Genomic DNA, 19025 nt, shown 5'->3' on the forward strand with positions numbered 1-19025 from the left:
TTAGAATATGGCAGTTTTTGCTTCCGATCAGCTGCCAGGATTCATATTCTCAAGCTGGAGAGAATACAATATCGTTGCTTGCGTATAGCAATGGGGTGTTTGCATTCGACACATACGATGAGTCTCGAAGTTTTGGCAGAAGTACCCCCGCTTACTCTTCGGTTCACAGAATTATCCTACAGATTTCTCATCCGTTGCAAGATCATGAATCCATTGGTGATTGATAACTTCTAAAATCTACTCCAACTGATTCCTCAGTCAAGTTTTATGTCTTTATACCATGAGTACCTTACCCACGACGTGCACCCTTCACCAGGCATCTCCAACCAAGTTTGCTTCCCATACTTTTGCAATTCCTCTGTCATTTTTGATCTGTCCATGCGACAAAAAATCCATGGAATCCCAGATCATCTACGCTCAGATTCTATTCCGCCGATATTTTCGGCAGAATATGGGGGCATAGTTAGATCTGATAAAATGTTCTTTACTGACGGTTCATTCATAAACGGGTCCACTGGCTTTGGCATCTTCAATGAAAATTCCAGTGCCTCTTTCAAACTCAAAGATCCTTGTTCCGTGTATGTTGCTGAACTGGGTGCGATATACTACGCACTGGGGATCATTGAAACATTGCCCATCGACCACTATTTTATTTTTTCAGACAGTCTCAGCTCATTAGAGGCAATCCGCTCAATGAAGGTTGATAAACGCTCATCTTATTTCCTAACAAGAATAAGACAACTATTGAGTGTTTTGGTCGAAAAATTATTCAAGATTACCTTAGCATGGGTTCCCTCTCATTGCTCGATTCCGGGGAATGAGAAAGCGGACTCGCTAGCTAAGGTGGGCGCTTTAGAAGGCACTCTTTTTGAAAGGCAAATTGCTTATAATGAATTTTTCCACATTCCTCGTCAGTATACGCTCGTAAGTTGGCAGCGTATGTGGAGTGGAGATGAGTTCGGTTGTTGGTTACACACGATTATCCCTAAGGTCTCGACGAGGGCATGGTTCAAGGGATTGAATGTAGGTCGTGATTTCATTCGCGTGATATCTCGGCTTATGTCCAATCACTACAACCTAAACGCGCATCTCTATCGCATTGGGCTCGCAGCAAACAATCTTTGTGATTGTGGCGATGGCTACCACGACATCGAGCATGTTGTCTGGTCGTGTATCCGGTTCCATGCTGCTCGCTCTCAGCTCTCTAGAGCACTAAGAGCACAAGGCAGACAATCGGATATCCCCGTCCGGGATATCTTAGGTAGCCGTGATCCTGATCTTCTGCTTCATCTATACCTGTTCCTCAGAAACGCCGATGTCAACGTTTAATGATGTTTCCTTCGTTGTGTCCCCGTTTCATATCCCTCATATCCGATCGATAAACTTTTACTTAGTCGCGGCAATACATACACACACTCTTTACAGACACTCGGGCCGAAGGTTGTGCAGTCCACTGATCATTCAACAAGAGCCAAAGGTTGTACCGCTCATGACAACTCTACACGAACTGATGATTGCGCCGGCTAGTGACCATTCTATCCTGGATTCCTCGAGTCGAGAAAGACGCACCAGGCTAGATATGAGGTACAGACTAGGGGGGCGTTGCTGATTAATGGTCAGCTGCATCCCAATAGGAAGTATCCCGTGTCGGGCACACGTACAGAACATTGGAGACAGCAACATCCGAATTACGAAAACACTTGTAATACTAACCTCGAGCCAACCGCGAGTAATCGGTTACATATTACTAACATAGATAATAAGAAAATTTGTATTGAACTCCCGGCCCCGTGAGGCTAACGCCATATGAGCCTTTATAAAAATATATATTTTGGAAAAAAAAAAAAAAAATTGTACACCTTTTTTAAAAGCCTGTACATGAGCTAACGACTAAAACCCTGCTTCTTAGATATCTAATTTCTAGCTAATGAGTTGTAGATTGAATAAATGGGGGTTTTGTCTATTACGTTTTATTTATACGCGATCAAAGATAAAGAATCGAAATGACATGAAGTGGGGGGATGACCCCTTGTTCCCCGTAAGCAAATCTGTGATTTACCGATTTAGCACCGGTTGGTTAACTTTTCCGTGGTTTTTTATTTTAATGTCTATACAATAATGATAGTTCTTATTCCCTTACAAAGGGTGGAACTAGACAAATTATCTTGTGAATAGTTATATGGAGGAGTTAATTTGTAAATTTGCAAGTTGAAAGCAAAAAAATGGACTGGTTGTACCATTAGCATATATTCTTAATTGAAAAAAAAAAAAACAAATAAAGGCATTAGACATTATCTGAACGATAGATATTCCTTGGCATTTGAAGAGTATTTCTAACCCGGGAATGTACGAACACGGGGATCGAATCCGATACATGTATCAGCATTAGCGATGTACTGCTTTATTAGCCCCCCTATAAGGATCTGTCAATGCAATCGCGTTCGAGTCCAGACTGCTGTGTGCAAACCCAATGTTATTTATTAAATTCTTCGTAAGCGATTTTTGTTATTTCATGAATTGCAACAACAACAAAAATAGTCCGAGACGGAATCATTCGACAAATAATTTTTTAAAAAGTTCCTACATGTTGAAACATGCGAACAACTTCCAGATTTTTTGAGACTTTACCTTTGTTTTGACTGGATTATTTGCTTTACAATGTTCAAACATATCGTTTAGAAACACATGTACCTCAAAACCCCAACGAATATTATAATATAGTAATAATAAATAGTAGAAACACCAAATATGACAAACCTCCATCGCGACGGGCAGCAAAATCTGCTGCCAAATGGCCAGATAATCTCCGTTGGTCATCCCAATTCGATTCAAAGGCACGTTGAAATTGTAACCGAGTCCCGCTCCCTCTCCGATGCAGTCGAAGTCAGATTCTCGCAGATTCGGCCAAAACGTCCCGCATTCGTACCGATGAATTGAGAAATACAACACGCTGTGAAGTAATACACGATCAAGATTCGGACAATAATTCAGGCAAATTGCCACTCACCGTGGATCGTCGTAAAACATTCGCTGCGTTCCCTGACCATGGTGGACATCCCAGTCCACAATCAGAATCCTCTTGAGGCCCAGTTTGTCGAGTGCATGTTGAGCCGCAATTGCAACGTTATTGAAGAAACAATACCCATTATACTCGGCCTTCATCGCATGGTGTCCGGGTGGTCTGACAATGGCCATCCCGTTCTGCACCCGGCCGGCAACTATTGCGTCAACCAGCTCGATGGTACTGCCCGCTGACAACAGCGAACATTCGTAGGAAGACTGCAAGATAATGGGTGAGCAACTTAGTAACGACCAGATGGGACCCAATTGTGTTACGCTAATCAAGCCCATCTGCCCAAAGAGTGCACTCGAATCCGCACACAATTGTGACGAGTGACATTTCTTCAATTAGACAGTGGACAAAGCTAAACTAATTAACTGTCGCTGATAAGCGGCTTCAAGTCGACAAACATTTTTTTTATCAACTTAATAATATCCCAGCGCGGATCGTATGCTACTCACCGGATGGATGAATACTGCGTCGTAATGCGAGCTGAGTTCCTCGAGAGCATCCACATTTGCGTTCCCGCTGGTTGCCTTCAGTTTCTCCACCTGGTCCGGGGTGTGTTTGGACAATATTTCCGACTCGCTCGCCATCCGTGGCTCGATCAGCTTACATCTATCCACCAGTTCAAGCTCCCGGCATCGCTCCAGCACCCGGGTAAACCGCTCCGGGCACTCGGGATAGCCATCGTCCCAGAGACACCGATGCTCGGCGAATTTTTCATCGTAAACAAGCCCGGTGTCACCGCGAATGAGCTCCCCTGCGGTTATAGCATTACCGTAGATATCCTTCAGCTGGACCCCATTCTGTCCGGTCACTGGCTGGCCGTCTGGACCGAGATTTACTGCTTGCGTGGACATTATTTTCTGCTTGCCCCGTTTTTTCGCCTCCGCTAGGCTGGTGGATGGCTTCCGTCCGTAGAGTTTAACTTTGCGCTCGGCTTCCGCCGCTTCGACAGCTGCCAACTGGGCTCTGGTTGTGATTTTGGACTTCTGGGCGCCCCGACGGGTTACCACGGCCGAACTCTGAGGAAATTAGAAGTAAAGCGTAGTTGAGAAACTAGGTCACTCGATGGGTAGAGTTTGGTGAAAGGGCTTAAAGGTTTGAAAATAACAGACGGGAACGAAAAACCAAACAAGTTCGTCTCGATGCAAGAATCGAACACGAATGGGCGGAAAGGTGCTTCTGCGCTCCAAAATGATGCTTTTTGAGGGGTTTTCTGGGACGGAGAGCGAGGGATCAAATGAGAGATTCTGCCGATAGGCGAGAGCGATAACAGCAGCAGAAACAGAGAATAGATATAGAACTGTTCATATTCAGATTACACACGAGAAATTCGTCAGAAATAATCCTCGGAATACGTATTTATGTGGCTCAAGCAATGGACAAAAAAAGCTTCAATCGAAGCTTTTACTTTTTTCATGTGCTATCTTATCATTTAGGCGGCAATTTTCTGCTCCATTGAACGAACAACGGCTGGCGGGGATATAAAAATTTATTACTTTCATTATGGTTCGGTTCCTGTTTTTAAAGGGACTTTCACCCAAAGGTCATTCGTCCCTAAAAGAGGGTTTCTTTTATATTGAGTTCTCTCGTTCCATCATTGTCACGGTTCCAATACCGGAATGGAGATTGGCAACTTCTCTTGCGTTACATGTAAACATCGCGGAGTTGAATGCGATAGAGTGGAACAAATAGAGTGCAACAAAACGTAAACATTTGACCCGCTGCCCTTCACCATGCTTCCATCGTTGGGTCATGTGATACAAAGGAGGAAAAAGAGATAGGAGAGTAGTGTCCGTTGTTTTGAAGAGAAAATATCAAATCCGAAAGAAAAGAAACGATTCTGGACAGTGTGACTTTCGTTAGAGAATGGTCATTTTCAAAGGTAATATGAAGGATTTTTTAACAGGAATGAGATCTGCTCAGAGAAATAATGAATGACTTCATTCAATCCAATCGGTTGGTAATATTTTTGAAAATACAAAACAAACATTCTCAGAACCTAATTGATCATGCTTCCGCGGACATAAAGCCAAAGGTGCGACCGAACGACTTTAACGTTTATTTTTTTCAATTTGAACACAAATAATACAGAAATTACCATAGATAATGTTACACAAAATAATTATCCGGTAATAATTATGAGATGCTAGCTGACCCGGCAAACGTTGTTCTGCCATATAATTTATTTCTAGAGAATATTTTGGTTGGTAAAAATAACGAATATATTTCAAGAGAGTTTGTTTGTCATCGTTTAGATCTGTAAAATTGATCTAAATGATGATTTTCACAGCGAAACATACACATGTGTACCTCTTATTTTCGAATTTTCCCTTTTTATTTCAAATATCCTTCTTATATATAAAGATATGCATAGTCAATTTTTTCCGAATTTTTCCAATCATCTCAAATGTTTTCCAAAATACTTTATCATTCTAATTGGGGTGAAGACAAACTCACAAAATATATGGACGACGTAGATCTGATCAGCCGTTCTCCAGTGATGATGAGTTATACGTACGTGGGAAAAACTCTCTTTTATATATAAAGATTAATTTTTACAGATGAAAGACCTTTACCGTAAACATTTTTCAAAAACATTTTTGGTACTTTCATATTAGCGTCACCGAAGCCGAAATACAATAGATAGCATTTTTGTTGTTCGCACTGGCATCCAAATACTATTTGTATTGTTGTTGCCTTGTTGTATGCAGTGTTTTGTCAATTTTTAGCCGGAAGCGGCAGCCTTTCGCAAACAAACTTGTGTTCCATCGATTGCCGTTTGAGACATAGGAGACGATCCGTTAGTTAGGTCCGACCGAGCGTTATCGAGTTTTAATTTTAAGAGTATTAAGGTTAAATTTTGCTTTGAAATATATCATTTATATATCATTTATATATCTTTCCTTATCCTCGATTGTTGAGGACTACGTCCCCATTACGTTGCTCTCAGAATAAATTTCATTACGAATAAAACATAATGAAAATTGCGCTTCTGTGGCGTTCTTACTTAAATACCGCAAATCATAAAATCGCATTTTCGTAACAATAAAAAATAACAAAACACTACAAACAACAAGGCAGCAACAATACAAAAGATATCTGAGTGCCAGTGTGTACAATAAAATTGCTATCTATTGTATTTCGGCTGTATTCTAGTCTAGAAATTTGAAAAAATAAAAAATAAATGTCGCTTCATATTTCCGTAGTTCAGTAATTCACGAACATACTCTAAAAGGACTTATCGAAAATCCTATAATTTACCGAGTTAGGGTCATGTTAGTGATGCGGTATCTAACCTGCTACGGCCATGACAATGAACTTCAAACGCATTTTTCTCGAAACTAGTTTTTTCAAACTGGCGTACACGATATCTCAAGTTCTACTGAACCGATTCGTGTCGAATTTATATGGATACAATCTGCAGACATCTCTCTATCGCATGAACCACAAAAAAAAAATTTTAAATTTTACAATTTTTAAAAAATCGGGCAACGTAAGAAAAAACGATTTGAACCGCATTTTGTTTTTCAAACGGTCGCCATTTTGTCAAAAAATATGTTGTTGACTTGTCGATTATTTGCGATTACGGCATCTTTTCTGAATCAGAATCTGTTCGATTTTTTTGTTTCAGATAACCAGAAGGGCTGGAATCGTGTACGCCATGGCACAAATTTTTTTTTGAACCCTCTCACTTCATCAGATTTTAACTATTCTAGTTAGGGGCTGTCCACATACCACGTGGACAGAAAAAGCACGATTTTAAAGTCCCCCCTCCCTCTCCATGGACAAGGGTGGACATTTTCATACCCTTCCCCCTGTTGTCCACGTGGACATTTCTCTTGATTTTATTAGAATAATTCAGGAAATAACTTAATTGCGCATGAATTAAATTTTAATTCCATTTAAGTTTATTTTGTTTCAAATTTTACTTGCTGAACCCTGCCACGTTTGTCGTGGCTTATTGGTGTTTTATGACAGAAAAATGAGTAGTAAAACAAAGCAAATATTCCATATGAGTTTAACTTTGAAATACTTGTATGTTCTTTGTTCTTTGTTTTCAAAAGGCTTTAAACTTTGCAGTTCATTCGCCTCTAATTTAAATACTTGTAATACTTTGTTTTTCTATTATCTTCGAAGATATAAAGGCTATCTGTTTTGTCAACACGGAAACGCGCAATATCCAGTTGAACAATCCGCATCCGAATATAAACTAAAAAATTCCAAGGATTGATCTTGAGCAAAGCCAATGGAATAAAATTAAATAGATTTAAAATCACTATCAGATACAATTTAAGCTCACGATTTTTGAACACATGCAAAGAATTGTGTTGCTGTCACATAGAATACATATTCAATACTAGAAAGTTAATTTACTTTCACAGATTTATTTCAGAAGTGTGTTCATTTCATCTGGAAATCTTGAAGCTTCTTGAGGCGTTGGCAGTAGCAACAACAATTTTTGAATTGGCTCGTATGTTGTGTTATGATATGAGCTCCATCAGAGCTCGAGTTTTTGAAACGCACAAAAACGAACAGAACGATTTTATATACATAGACTCTTTTTCTATCATTTAAAAAGAATTTCAAAAAAAGATAAGATAAAGTAGGAAGCATGTACTGATATCTATAGATCCTCACTTGACAAAGGATGAGGAGTAAAAGGTCGAAATTTTTCAGAGATTTCGGAACGCCTGTATCTTCGATATAAACGATGACATTAAGATAAAAAATACAGCATTTTCAAGCTACAAATTTCTAGTGTGTGATGTGGATATGTGTTGAAGATAAAATACTTTGCAAGAAAAGATAAAGCTAAGTTTATAGTTTGTTTTCAAAGTTTCTCTAGATTTTGAGAATATATGCTTAAAAGCAATCCAATCAACATGATTATTTCGCGTCCATTTGATTCATAGAGAGTTTTAGTAGAACTATTTACTACAGAGGTATTCTCTATCGAATGAAAAATTATCCTTTGATTTCGAATTAAGAATATTTCATGAAATAATGAACGCACAGCAAATCGATGGTCAAATCTGCTCATCGCAATCTTGGAAATATTTAATACATGGTCCAGTTGATGCTTTGACGAATGCATTATTTTATAAAAGAGTTACAGCGTTTCAAAGATCACTCAAAACATTTTCGACATTTCGCCACAGGAAATGTCTGTTCATTCACACGATCAATTCACATTTAGTCATCAGCGCAATAGAAACCTTTTCCGCAATAGTTTCAAAGGGTACTAATACCTTATTAAAAATATTTTAAATATCTATATATATATATATTTATTTTTCAACTGCTTATTGACCATCCTGCATTGAGTGTCTGAATAGCTTCCAAAATGTCCGTAGGGAAAAAACATCAGAAAACTCACAACTCAATAATTTTTTTACTAATCTTGCACGATAAGTTATTTGTATTGCTCTTTAGTTTTCCTCCACTTAAATCCTTATCAAAACGTCACAGTGATTAATTTGGCGTTGAATTGTTCTCTGGTAAGCAATTCAACGCCAAATTAATCCTCCGCTGCCCCGATCCTCACCATTTTATTGAAAATTTGTTCATTTTTTCCAAAAATGTCCGTGAAGCCTGTTGCCCGATCGAAACTTTTTTTTTTTTGAGAAATTTATTAACCTTCTATTATTTTTTTTATAAATGTTCAAACTATTGAGAAAACTTTCTCATAAATTGAATAAAATATCGAAAACTATTATATCTGTCTAAAATAATATTATTATATATGGGTTATTAGGTAGCCGAATGTCAAGGAAGGAACTGTAGAGTGGTTGGAGAGCTTCCAGTTTATCATGCATTTTTGGAAAATTAATTAATAACACAAAATTTGAAGTTGGTTCCTTACATTTAAAAGTTGATCCTGGGTTCTATTAATTTGAAAGTTTTACAATTGCATCCTATGCAAAATTTTCTTATTTTTCAAATGAACAGTATAATTATTCTAAGGAGCGTACTTTCTAAATTAGAGTCAGTTCAAGACATAAAATTAGACTTAACAAAAATTCAACAATGTTCTTGTTGAGAATTGAATACATGCGTAGGATTTTTTCATCAAATATGATCCTCTATCACCTCCTGAAATATTCTGTAATTTATCAGACCACTGGCTCAATTGTTTTAAGTTGAGGACTAGTGATGCATAGACAATCTCCTGCAGATGTAAATATTTATTCCTAGAAATTAATGAAATGAAAATACTTTGGAAAAATGAATTCTGTGTGAAAAACTATACAGACGTTATTATCATATATTGTTCTCGAGATATAACAAAACGTATAGAAAATTATATTTGATAAAAATCATTTACGCATATCATGGAATCTCCGTCCGGAACCGTCTGTTATCGCAGGATGCAAAATAAAGCTAGGGCACCTCGATCATGCTGAAGTAGTTCTATGAAGTGTTCCAATATACGTTGCAGTTTGTTCAGGAAGGCACTGTTCTTCGAACACATTTTCTCATGGGATCGATTTTCAAAATGTGTGCGAGCTGCTTGAATTCGAGATTATTCGGTACCAAAGAATAATAGAGCCATTAACTATAATTAATGTGGACGGAGGACCAGACGAGAACCCTCGTTTTAAAAAGGTCATAGATATTTTCGATCTATCATTTAACCAATTATTAAAGAATCTTGATGCAATATTAGTTGCTACAAATTCTCCAGCACGCAGTGCATTCAACTGAGTTGAATGTCGGATTGTCCCTCTACTTCCTCGTGATCATGATTGTGAAATAACCTAGCGAACGATGGATATCCCGTCAAAGCGGAATATATTAAATCCGCATACTCCCAAATCGATGAAGCGAAATTAGTATGATATTAAGCCTAGTGGTTGGCTCGTCACGTAAGGGCATCCCAAGGCCTTTTACAAGTAGTGAAACGTAACGACAGGAACTGCTGCATTGAACGAAGGAGTAGTTACTTTTGTGTAAATCAACATCAATTTATACCAGTCCATGTTCTTCTCAGCTAAACGCCAGATGGTTTGAAAGCACCAATCCCAACAGTTGTGAGCATTAAGTTTCCGTCTCGGTTTGTTCGACATTTAATGAACTTGTCGAAAGTTCTTCCGAAGTCACTATTTGCATATAAAGAACTTCCGTCTGAAGATTTGATTTTGACCTGGGCAGATATCTGATTTCTTTTGCATGGCCACCACGGACACGCTTGCAGAAATCCAGACCCTGAACCCAATTTTCGACGGTTAAATCGGCATAAATCGGCCTATACTGCTGAAATTTCACGTTCGATATTCGTACGAAGTTCATCAATCGTCGCTAGCTTGTTGGCATAGACCATAGACTTGACGTAGCCCCACAGGAAATAGTCTAACGGCGACAAATCGCACGACCAAGGCAACCAATTGACTGAGCCATTTCGTGAGATAACACGCTCACCAAATTTGGTTTTCAATAAATCGATTGTTAAATTCGCTGTGTTGCTTGTGGCGCCGTCTTGTTGAAATCACATATTGTCCAAATCAATATCATCCAATTCGGGCCAAAAATATTCGATTAACATTGAGTGGTAGCGATTCCATTCACAGTAACGTGCCGGTCTTGATCATCACGGAAAAAGTACGACCCAAAAAGAAGAAAAAGAAATGATCCTTTCGTTGAAAATCCGGATCATTTTCAAGCTATTGCTCAGCCCAATTCACGAACATACAGCGCTTCTGGTGGTCAAGCGGCTTCAGTTCTTGCGTCAATTTGATCTTGTAAGGATGTAGGCCAAGATCTTTTCGCAAAATTCGTCACAACGACGTCACAGAGATGCCCAACGCTTGAGAACGACATGTGAGAGACTGATTTGGGTCTAGTGGCAGCAATACTCTCGACACTACGGGCACTTCTTTGTCTCACTGGCACGGTAACATTTACTGTGGATTCAATTTTTTCCACTAGACGCTCAATTGTTGACCCGCCAGGACGATTATGACGACCATAAATTCGACGTAGCGCTCTTAAACTTGAGGTAATTGACTCCGAATTTCGGTAGTAAATTTTAATAATATCGACTCGTTGTTGGATCGTATATATTTCCATAATGAAATGGCAAACTTTACTGAAGATGAATGTCAACAGAGCGGGAAAAAATATGGCGTCGTTTGCTGTCCCTGTTGGGCTACTTTTGTAACGTCCCTATTGAAATATCGACTTGTCGGAAATTGTAAGGGCTATTCATATATTTTTTGAGAATTTTAAAAGAATACGTTTTTGAGAAAAATGAATTTTAATTTCTTAAATAATTTTGTTCAGCGAATCTGTTTTTAATTTGGTATTTTTTTTTATGAAAATTAAAAAAAATTTCCAACGTTTCATCCTTTGATCAGGATGTTGTAGGTATTATAGTTTTGGGTTATAATTTTTGTAAAAAATCAAGAAAAAAAGTAGAATATTTAGAATATTTTAAGTATGCAAAGTTGCTTAAAAGACCCAAAAGACCCACAACGTTTCACTGCTATCTGAGATGGTGGTGCCAACGGCGAGTCGAGTTGGCATGAGGTTCGTCCTACGCCATATTAACAAATATGGCGACTATATGTAACTCTTGGATATATTATTTATCGATTGAAATTATCATAATACCGCTCCGCTATGGTAACTCTGCAAAGAGGTATCAACGTTCAAAACCTTACACTCCAAGTATAACGCGCGCGCGCGACGGCGCCAGTGGTTGTATGGTTAGCGTAACAGCCTCACAATCCGATCGGCCTGGGTTCAATCCCAGCTGGCGTCGTTGGGATTTTCTGAGGCGAAAAATCTCTGGTTACGTCTTCCTTCGGAGCGGAAGTAAAAGAAGTTGGCCCGGCTCATGAGTTGTTGAGTCTGATAGGTAGGAACAGGTGGAGTCGCCTCCCTGATGTCGGTGATTGGCACTAAAGTGGCGGAAATAGGCCGACGAAAAATAAGCGAAGATAAAAAAAAAAAAAAAAAAGTGTAACGCTCTCGTTTTCGAAACTTTGAACTAAATTAAAGAAATGAACAAAGTCCTACGTCAAAACCTGAGAGAGAAGAGCCAGCTCGCATTGGTGGGATCCCTCATGTCAGCGCGAACCAGTCACGGTGAACCAAGGGGAAGTATTGAAATATGTAGAGAATTTTAACATGACATTTTTTTGCGAGACATTTTATGTGGAAATAATAATGACGTCGGACTACATCTTTCATTTCTATACTGGGGTGTAAGTTCAAAGCTTCGAGAACAAAAGTGTTACATTGGAGAAAAAGAATGTTGAGCAATAAAACCTCCTTGCCGGTTGAAAGAAATGGTATGATAACCGCTTCACTGAACTTGTAGGAATAAATCAACCTGGAACCAGTGAAAGAATGAATGAAAGAATTCGAATGATCGATCGGAAAAAGTCACAAATGAGTCCAAAACACCCATAAATTCACACAAGATCTCCACCGGCAAACAAATCATAAAAATCAGTTTGCTTTATATTTCGGATATTGTTTTAGGAATCATAGAAATATTTTTTAGGACAACTATATCGAAATTATCAAAAGTAAAAAAACTTGTTTGAATGGGCTGATGCTGTTGGAAGCCATGATGTGGGCTGACAAACAACTTGCTTGATTGAAATAGTCCGATTTGAATTTTCTTGATGAGAAAGCGTAAAAAGAATAAGAAGGAAACAAACTATATGCCATTCAGCTGGTTCCTCTCTCTCACGTTCTAACGTTATGACACGTAGTGTATCAATGAAGAAATGGACGGCTAAGGCGGCTCGCACACCGGAGCAATAAGCAACTAGCAACTATCAACATGCAATAAGCCAGCCGGGTGCTATGATTGATGCTAGGATCGTTAGCAATATCTCAAGCAGTACTGTCAGTGGGATACACAATCCATGTGAAAATAAAGGGAAAATGTCAGTGGGATACTCGGTATGTTGACTCCTGTCAGTTCAATAGGGGTTCTCTAAAGACGTCACCCGGGTGCAATAAGCAATATTATCGCTAATGGATTTTTCCATCTAATTTTTGCTGCTTTCGCACACCGACGCAATACGATATCGCTGTCGTTTTTGCAGAGCAACACATATCGCTAGCAACACAACGTGTCGGTCGAAAAGCAACTTAATTTGCCCATAATTTGAAAGTTTGGTTTATCAAGCAAATTGTTTGCATAATGTCAGGCGTTCTTATTGCTTTGGTATGCGAAGCACAACAAAATATGTTGGCTGTTGCATATTGCGTATTGTGGCTTGCTAGTTGCTTATTGCTCCGGTGTGCGAGCCGCCTGATAGAATATATTGGTGCGATTAATTGTATCGATATTGACACTAGGAAAATATTCGATTCGTGGATGAACAATAAATTTAAAAACAGAAAGTGGGTTATATCTATGGTATAACCGCAAGGGTGACGTAGGACTATCGTTGATTTAGAGATCATTTGTTTGAAGTTGAATCTGAATTCATTCTGAATGAATGAATATTTGGGGGACTTCGAAAACGAGAGCGTTACGTTGGAGGCACAAGGTTTTATGCATCCAATATTGGATACGGAAATATCCTACTGATGGGGAAGAATAATCTTCAGAAGCTATCCTGTTAATTGCGATTGATTGAACAATCACAAAACCAAATGTATTTGGTCACAGTATTACATGGATAGAAAACATTCAAATAAACTCTTTCACATGAATGTATTTTTTAAATTCCCAGAGGAACTGGCAGATTATTTTCAGTAGCGATTAGATATTTCCACATTTTCCTCGATACTGGAAGCCCACCAGTGGTTAATGCTAACTCGATAACCATCTGTTAATAGCACTTCATTGAAAAATATTTGGTCACAGTGTTACATGGATAAAAAAACATACAAATAAACTCTTTCACATGAATGTATTTTTAAATTCCCAGAGGAACTGGCAGATTATTTTCAGTAGCGATTAGATATTTCCACATTTTCCTCGATACTGGAAGCCCACTAGTGGTTAATGCTAACTCGATAACCATCTGTTAATAGCACTTGATTGAATCATATTTGGTCACAGTGTTACATGGATAGAAAACATTCAAATAAACTCTTTCACATGAATGTATTTTTAAATTCCCAGAGGAACTGGCAGATTATTTTTCGGATCTTTCTCGATGCTGAATGGCATCCAAACGGAAAGAATTCCGTGCGTGTATGTGTGTGTGTAGCAGCTACTTCGATGGTCACCTTCTCTTCTCCTGAAGGATCGGCTTCTCTGTGCTCCCTCACAGTTTCAAACAAACTGCTTGCGGTTCAGGGCAGATCTCGATCCTTCGCCGTCCAGCACCCTCAGCAACGATGTTGTCCTGTCGATGTTCTCACGAAAAATGAATGCATCTCACCACCAGAATATCGCTTAAGTATGCTTTTTGTGCGTGATTGAATCGAGAGAAGGCGTGGTTTACGATGGCAATTTGGAAGGCAAACTAGAGGGGAATGAACTCTCTGAGCTCGGAACTTTCGGCGACTGAGCAATAATCGATTGCGGGCGCATACAATATTGGATACGGAAATATCCTACTGATGGGGAATAATAATCTTCAGAAGCTATCCTGTTAATTGCGATTGATTGAAAAATCACAAAACCAAATGTATTTGGTCACAGTGTTACATGGATAGAAAACATTCAAATAAACTCTTTCACATGAATGTATTTTTAAATTCCCAGAGGAACTGGCAGATTATTTTCAGGATCTTTCTCGATGCTGAATGGCATCCAAACGGAAAGAATTCCGCGCGTGTATGTGTGTGTGTGTGTAGTGGCTGCTTCGAGATCTTCCCGGGGAACCGTTTGTGGCATCACTCTCCTCCTGATGGATTCCAATCTGGCCTAAGGTGCACAAACAGGCTCTTGGTGACACCGTTCATCCGCGCCTTCATGATAAACGAAGAGCTTCACGACAACAGCGACAACATGCTCCAATCGCTGTTCAATTAGAACTGAGTGGATTTCCGAGCGGCGCTCGCTTATATACCGATTGGTGATTTCAATAGCCTGTTTTGAAAGCAATTTTAAAACTATTGAAACAAGTTTTTGGATCAGAAAGTAACAAGTATAGAACGCGTAGACATTTTATCTTTCGAATAAAGTGTTTATCATACCATTTCGTTCAGTTGTTCAGGAGCTATTAACGCTCAAAATCTCGGTCTCCGGCGTAACGCTTTCTTTTTCGAAACATTGATTTTACACCCCGGTATAGAAATGAAAGACGTAGTCCTACGTCAAAACATTCAATTAAACTCTTTCACATGAATATATTTTGAAAATTCCCAGAGGAACTGGCAGATTATTTTCAGTAACGATTAGTTATTTCCACATTTTCCTCGATACTCGAAGCCCACCAGTGGTTAATGCCAACTCGATAGCCACCTGTTAATAGCACTTGATTGAAACATATTTGGTCACAGTGTTACATGGATAGAAAACATTCAATTAAACTCTTTCACATGAATATATTTTGAAAATTCCCAGAGGAACTGGCAGATTATTTTCAGTAACGATTAGTTATTTCCACATTTTCCTCGATACTGGAAGCCCACCAGTGGTTAATACCAACTCGATAACCACCTGTTAATAGCACTTGATTGAAACATATTTGGTCACAGTGTTACATGGATAGAAAACATTCAATTAAACTCTTTCACATGAATATATTTTGAAAATTCCCAAAGGAACTGGCAGATTATTTTCCAGCAATGATTAGATCTTTCCGGAACTTTTCTCGATGCTGAATGGCATCCTAACGGAAAGAGTTCTGCGCGTGTATGTGTCGATCCTTCGCCGTCCACCTCCTCCAGCCAGTTAGGCAACGATGTTGTCTTGTCGATGTCCTCACGAAAAATGAATGTGTCTCACCACCAGAATATCGCTTAAGTATGCTTTTTGTGTGTGATTGAATCGATAGAAGGTGTGGTTTACGATGGCAATTTGGAAGGCAAACTAGAGGGGAATGAACTCTCTGAGTATGAAAATTTCGGCGACTGAGCAATAATCGATTGAAAATTATATAATTTTGGCGATACGAAACATTTTCCGTTTTTCATGTTATGCATCCATTATTGGATACGAAAATATCCTACTGATGGGAAAGAATAATCTTCAGAAGCTTTCCAGCTAATTACACTTGATTGAAAAATTACGAAATCAAATGTATTTGGTCGCTGTGTTCGCCATATAATTAGAAAACATTAAAATAAACTCTTTCGCATGGATGTATTCTTCAATTCCCAGGGAACTGGCAGATTATTTTTCAGCATCGATTAGATCTTTCCGGAATTTTCTCGATGCTGTATGGCATCCAAACGAAAATTCTCATTTCAGTTTGGCCTGCAAAAAACTTTTCTGAACTCTAATCCATCAAATTTGGAGCCCTGAAAAGGGCCGTTGATTATATGCACCCTCTCCTTGGATTCGACGGGCCAGCTGAATGTCCTTGGGCATTATGTGACGCGTTTTACGTGGATAGCACACAAATTTGTATCTTCGAATAAGCCTCCTGCAGTGTCATAACCGCGGAACTTTGGAAGCGCAAGTCGGTTTTGAAGTCCTGAGCAATTCCACGAACCAAAAGCTGCAAAGGTAGCTTGCGGATCAGCAATTCGGCCGACTTCCGATAGCGATGAATTTCACGCAAAGTTCCCGGTCGATAGCGATGTGGCTTCTTCACCTATCCTGCGGCTGGTGCGCTTATCCGAGCTGCTTTCGTGGTGCCTTACCACCGAAGGAATAACGAGCTGTCTGCTTAGTCCCGATGAAACGAGTCCTCACGGTGCGAGAGTAGAGTAAGAAATGAACGAAAGCAAGGGAAGTGTCAGTTTATAAAACATAAAAGAATCGAATGTAAACCCCACCCTCTTTATTATATAAGCTTACTGTATACTCACGAATATAATAAGGGTGGGATTTAGATTCTATACTTTTATGGTTTATAAAATGACGCTTCCTTTGCTTTCGTTCATTTCTTACTCTACTCTCGCACCGTGAGGACTCGAGCTCGTTAGTCTTTCGCAGACAGCTCGTTAGACATTCGGTGGTAAGGCACACGAAGTCAGCTCGGATAAGCGCACCAGTAGCAGGATAGGTGGAGAAGCCACATCGCTATCGACCGGGAACTTTGCGTGAAATTCATCGCTATCAGAAGTCGACCGAATTGCTGATCCGCAGCTACCTTTGCAGCATTTGGATCGTGGAATTGCTCAGGACTTCAAAACCGACTTGCGCTTCCAAAGTTCCGCGGCTATGACGCTGCAGGAGGCTTATTCGAAGATACCAATTTGTGTGCTATCCATGCAAAACGCGTCACATCATGCCCAAGGACATCCAGCTGGTCCATCGTATCCGAGGAGAGCGTGCTATATTAGCTTAGCATATAATCAACGGCCCTTTTCAGGGCTCCAAATTTGATGGATTAGAGTACAGAAAAGTTTTTTACAGGCCGAACTGAAAGGAGCATTTAGCGAAAATCGTGGTTTCGATAATAATTCGTTACCGATAGGTGCCATGGATATGGATTTCTTAATGAAGAATATGAAATACATGACATGATGTAGTGAATATATCCGAAGAAATCACTTTGGTGAAACTGCATTATAAAATTATTTGTGTACGAATGCCGCAATCGATAGTCGACTCTAATTTGCGCTGGGTAATTTCCTCGGAGGACTCGATTCCTCCTTTGAGCATTAATAATCTCTTTCTGGCAAAACGATGTGGTATGAATCACATTATTTGAATGATAGAATGAAGAAGTTTTCTGCCAATTTCCTTCAACCTCCAAACGTATCTTTCTCCCGTTTGTCGTTTTCGCGTTCGCTAATCCTTTCTCACAACACCCATTTCTCGTTTGAGAAATTGTTGAGTAAACATTGTTTGCCAGTGCGCGTAGAGCGGGAATTCCTACAGATTCATTGCACCTCTAATAAATTGCCGAAAGACATGGTCTTACGTTGATCGCACTTGATTGAAAAAATCCAAAACGAAATGTATTTGGTCGCAGCATTATATGATTAGAAAGCAAATAATCGCTCGAAAATGACTTGATTTTCGCGATGTGAAACATTTTCCATTTTTCATGTTATGCATCCAATATTGGATACGAAAATTTCCACTGATAGGGAAAAAAAATATTCAGAAGCTTTCCTGTTAATTGCGATTGATTGAAAAATAACAAAACCAAATGTATTTGGTTGCAGTGTTATATGGATAGAAAACATTAAAATAAACTCTTTCGCATGAATGTATTTTTCAATTCCCAGGGGAACTGGCAGATTATTTTTCAGCAACGTAGATAGCAACGAGAATTCCGCGCGTGTATGTGTGTGTGTGTGTGTGTGTGTGGCGGCTGCTCCGATGTTTCAAGCGGAACCGTGGCATCACTCTTCTCCTGATGCATTCCCTTTTGGCCTTAGGTGCACAAACAGGCTCTTGGTGACACCGTTCATCAGCGTTTTCATGATAAACGAAATTAGCTTCACAACAACAGCGACAACATGCTCCAATCGCTGTTCAATCATAACTGAGTGGGTTTACGAGCGACGCTCGCTTATATACCGATTGGTGATTTCAATAGCCTGTTTTGAAAGCAATTTTAAGACTATTGAAACAAGTTTTTGGATCAAAAAGTAACAAGTATATGACGCGTAGACATTTTATCTTTCAAATGATGTGTTTATCATACCATTTCGTTCAGTTGTTTAAGAGCTATTAACGCTCAAAATCTCGGTCTCCAGCGTAACGCTTTCGTTCTCGAAACTTTGGTTTTACACCCCGGTATAGAAATGAAAGACGTAGTCCTACGTCAAAAATCAGACATCACTGGGTAATTGCCATTGGAATAATCATATTGGAAAATTTCATCGGAAAATTTGGAAATCGTGCCAATGATAAGTGATGATCATACGCACATATCTATTCCCCATAAATATATACACCCCGATTCTAAAT

The 19025-nt window shown here is 39.2% G+C and overlaps 1 protein-coding gene across 2 annotated transcripts in view; it reads right to left on the bottom strand.

The window, feature by feature from the left end:
• LOC129768546 (histone deacetylase 6) overlaps nt 1-19025 on the bottom strand; it is a 33169-nt gene that overhangs the window by 13011 nt on the left and 1133 nt on the right. For both annotated transcript variants that reach the window (XM_055770283.1, XM_055770278.1), the window contains exons 2-4: nt 3523-4089; nt 3008-3279; nt 2758-2950 (exon numbers count right to left, since the gene is read on the bottom strand). In XM_055770283.1, the coding sequence (XP_055626258.1) occupies nt 2758-2950; nt 3008-3279; nt 3523-4089 (1032 nt within the window). The remainder of the gene's footprint in view (nt 1-2757; nt 2951-3007; nt 3280-3522; nt 4090-19025) is intronic.

Source organism: Toxorhynchites rutilus, chromosome 1, assembly GCF_029784135.1.
Source record: "Toxorhynchites rutilus septentrionalis strain SRP chromosome 1, ASM2978413v1, whole genome shotgun sequence".
In the NCBI taxonomy this organism is placed as follows: domain Eukaryota; kingdom Metazoa; phylum Arthropoda; class Insecta; order Diptera; family Culicidae; genus Toxorhynchites; species Toxorhynchites rutilus.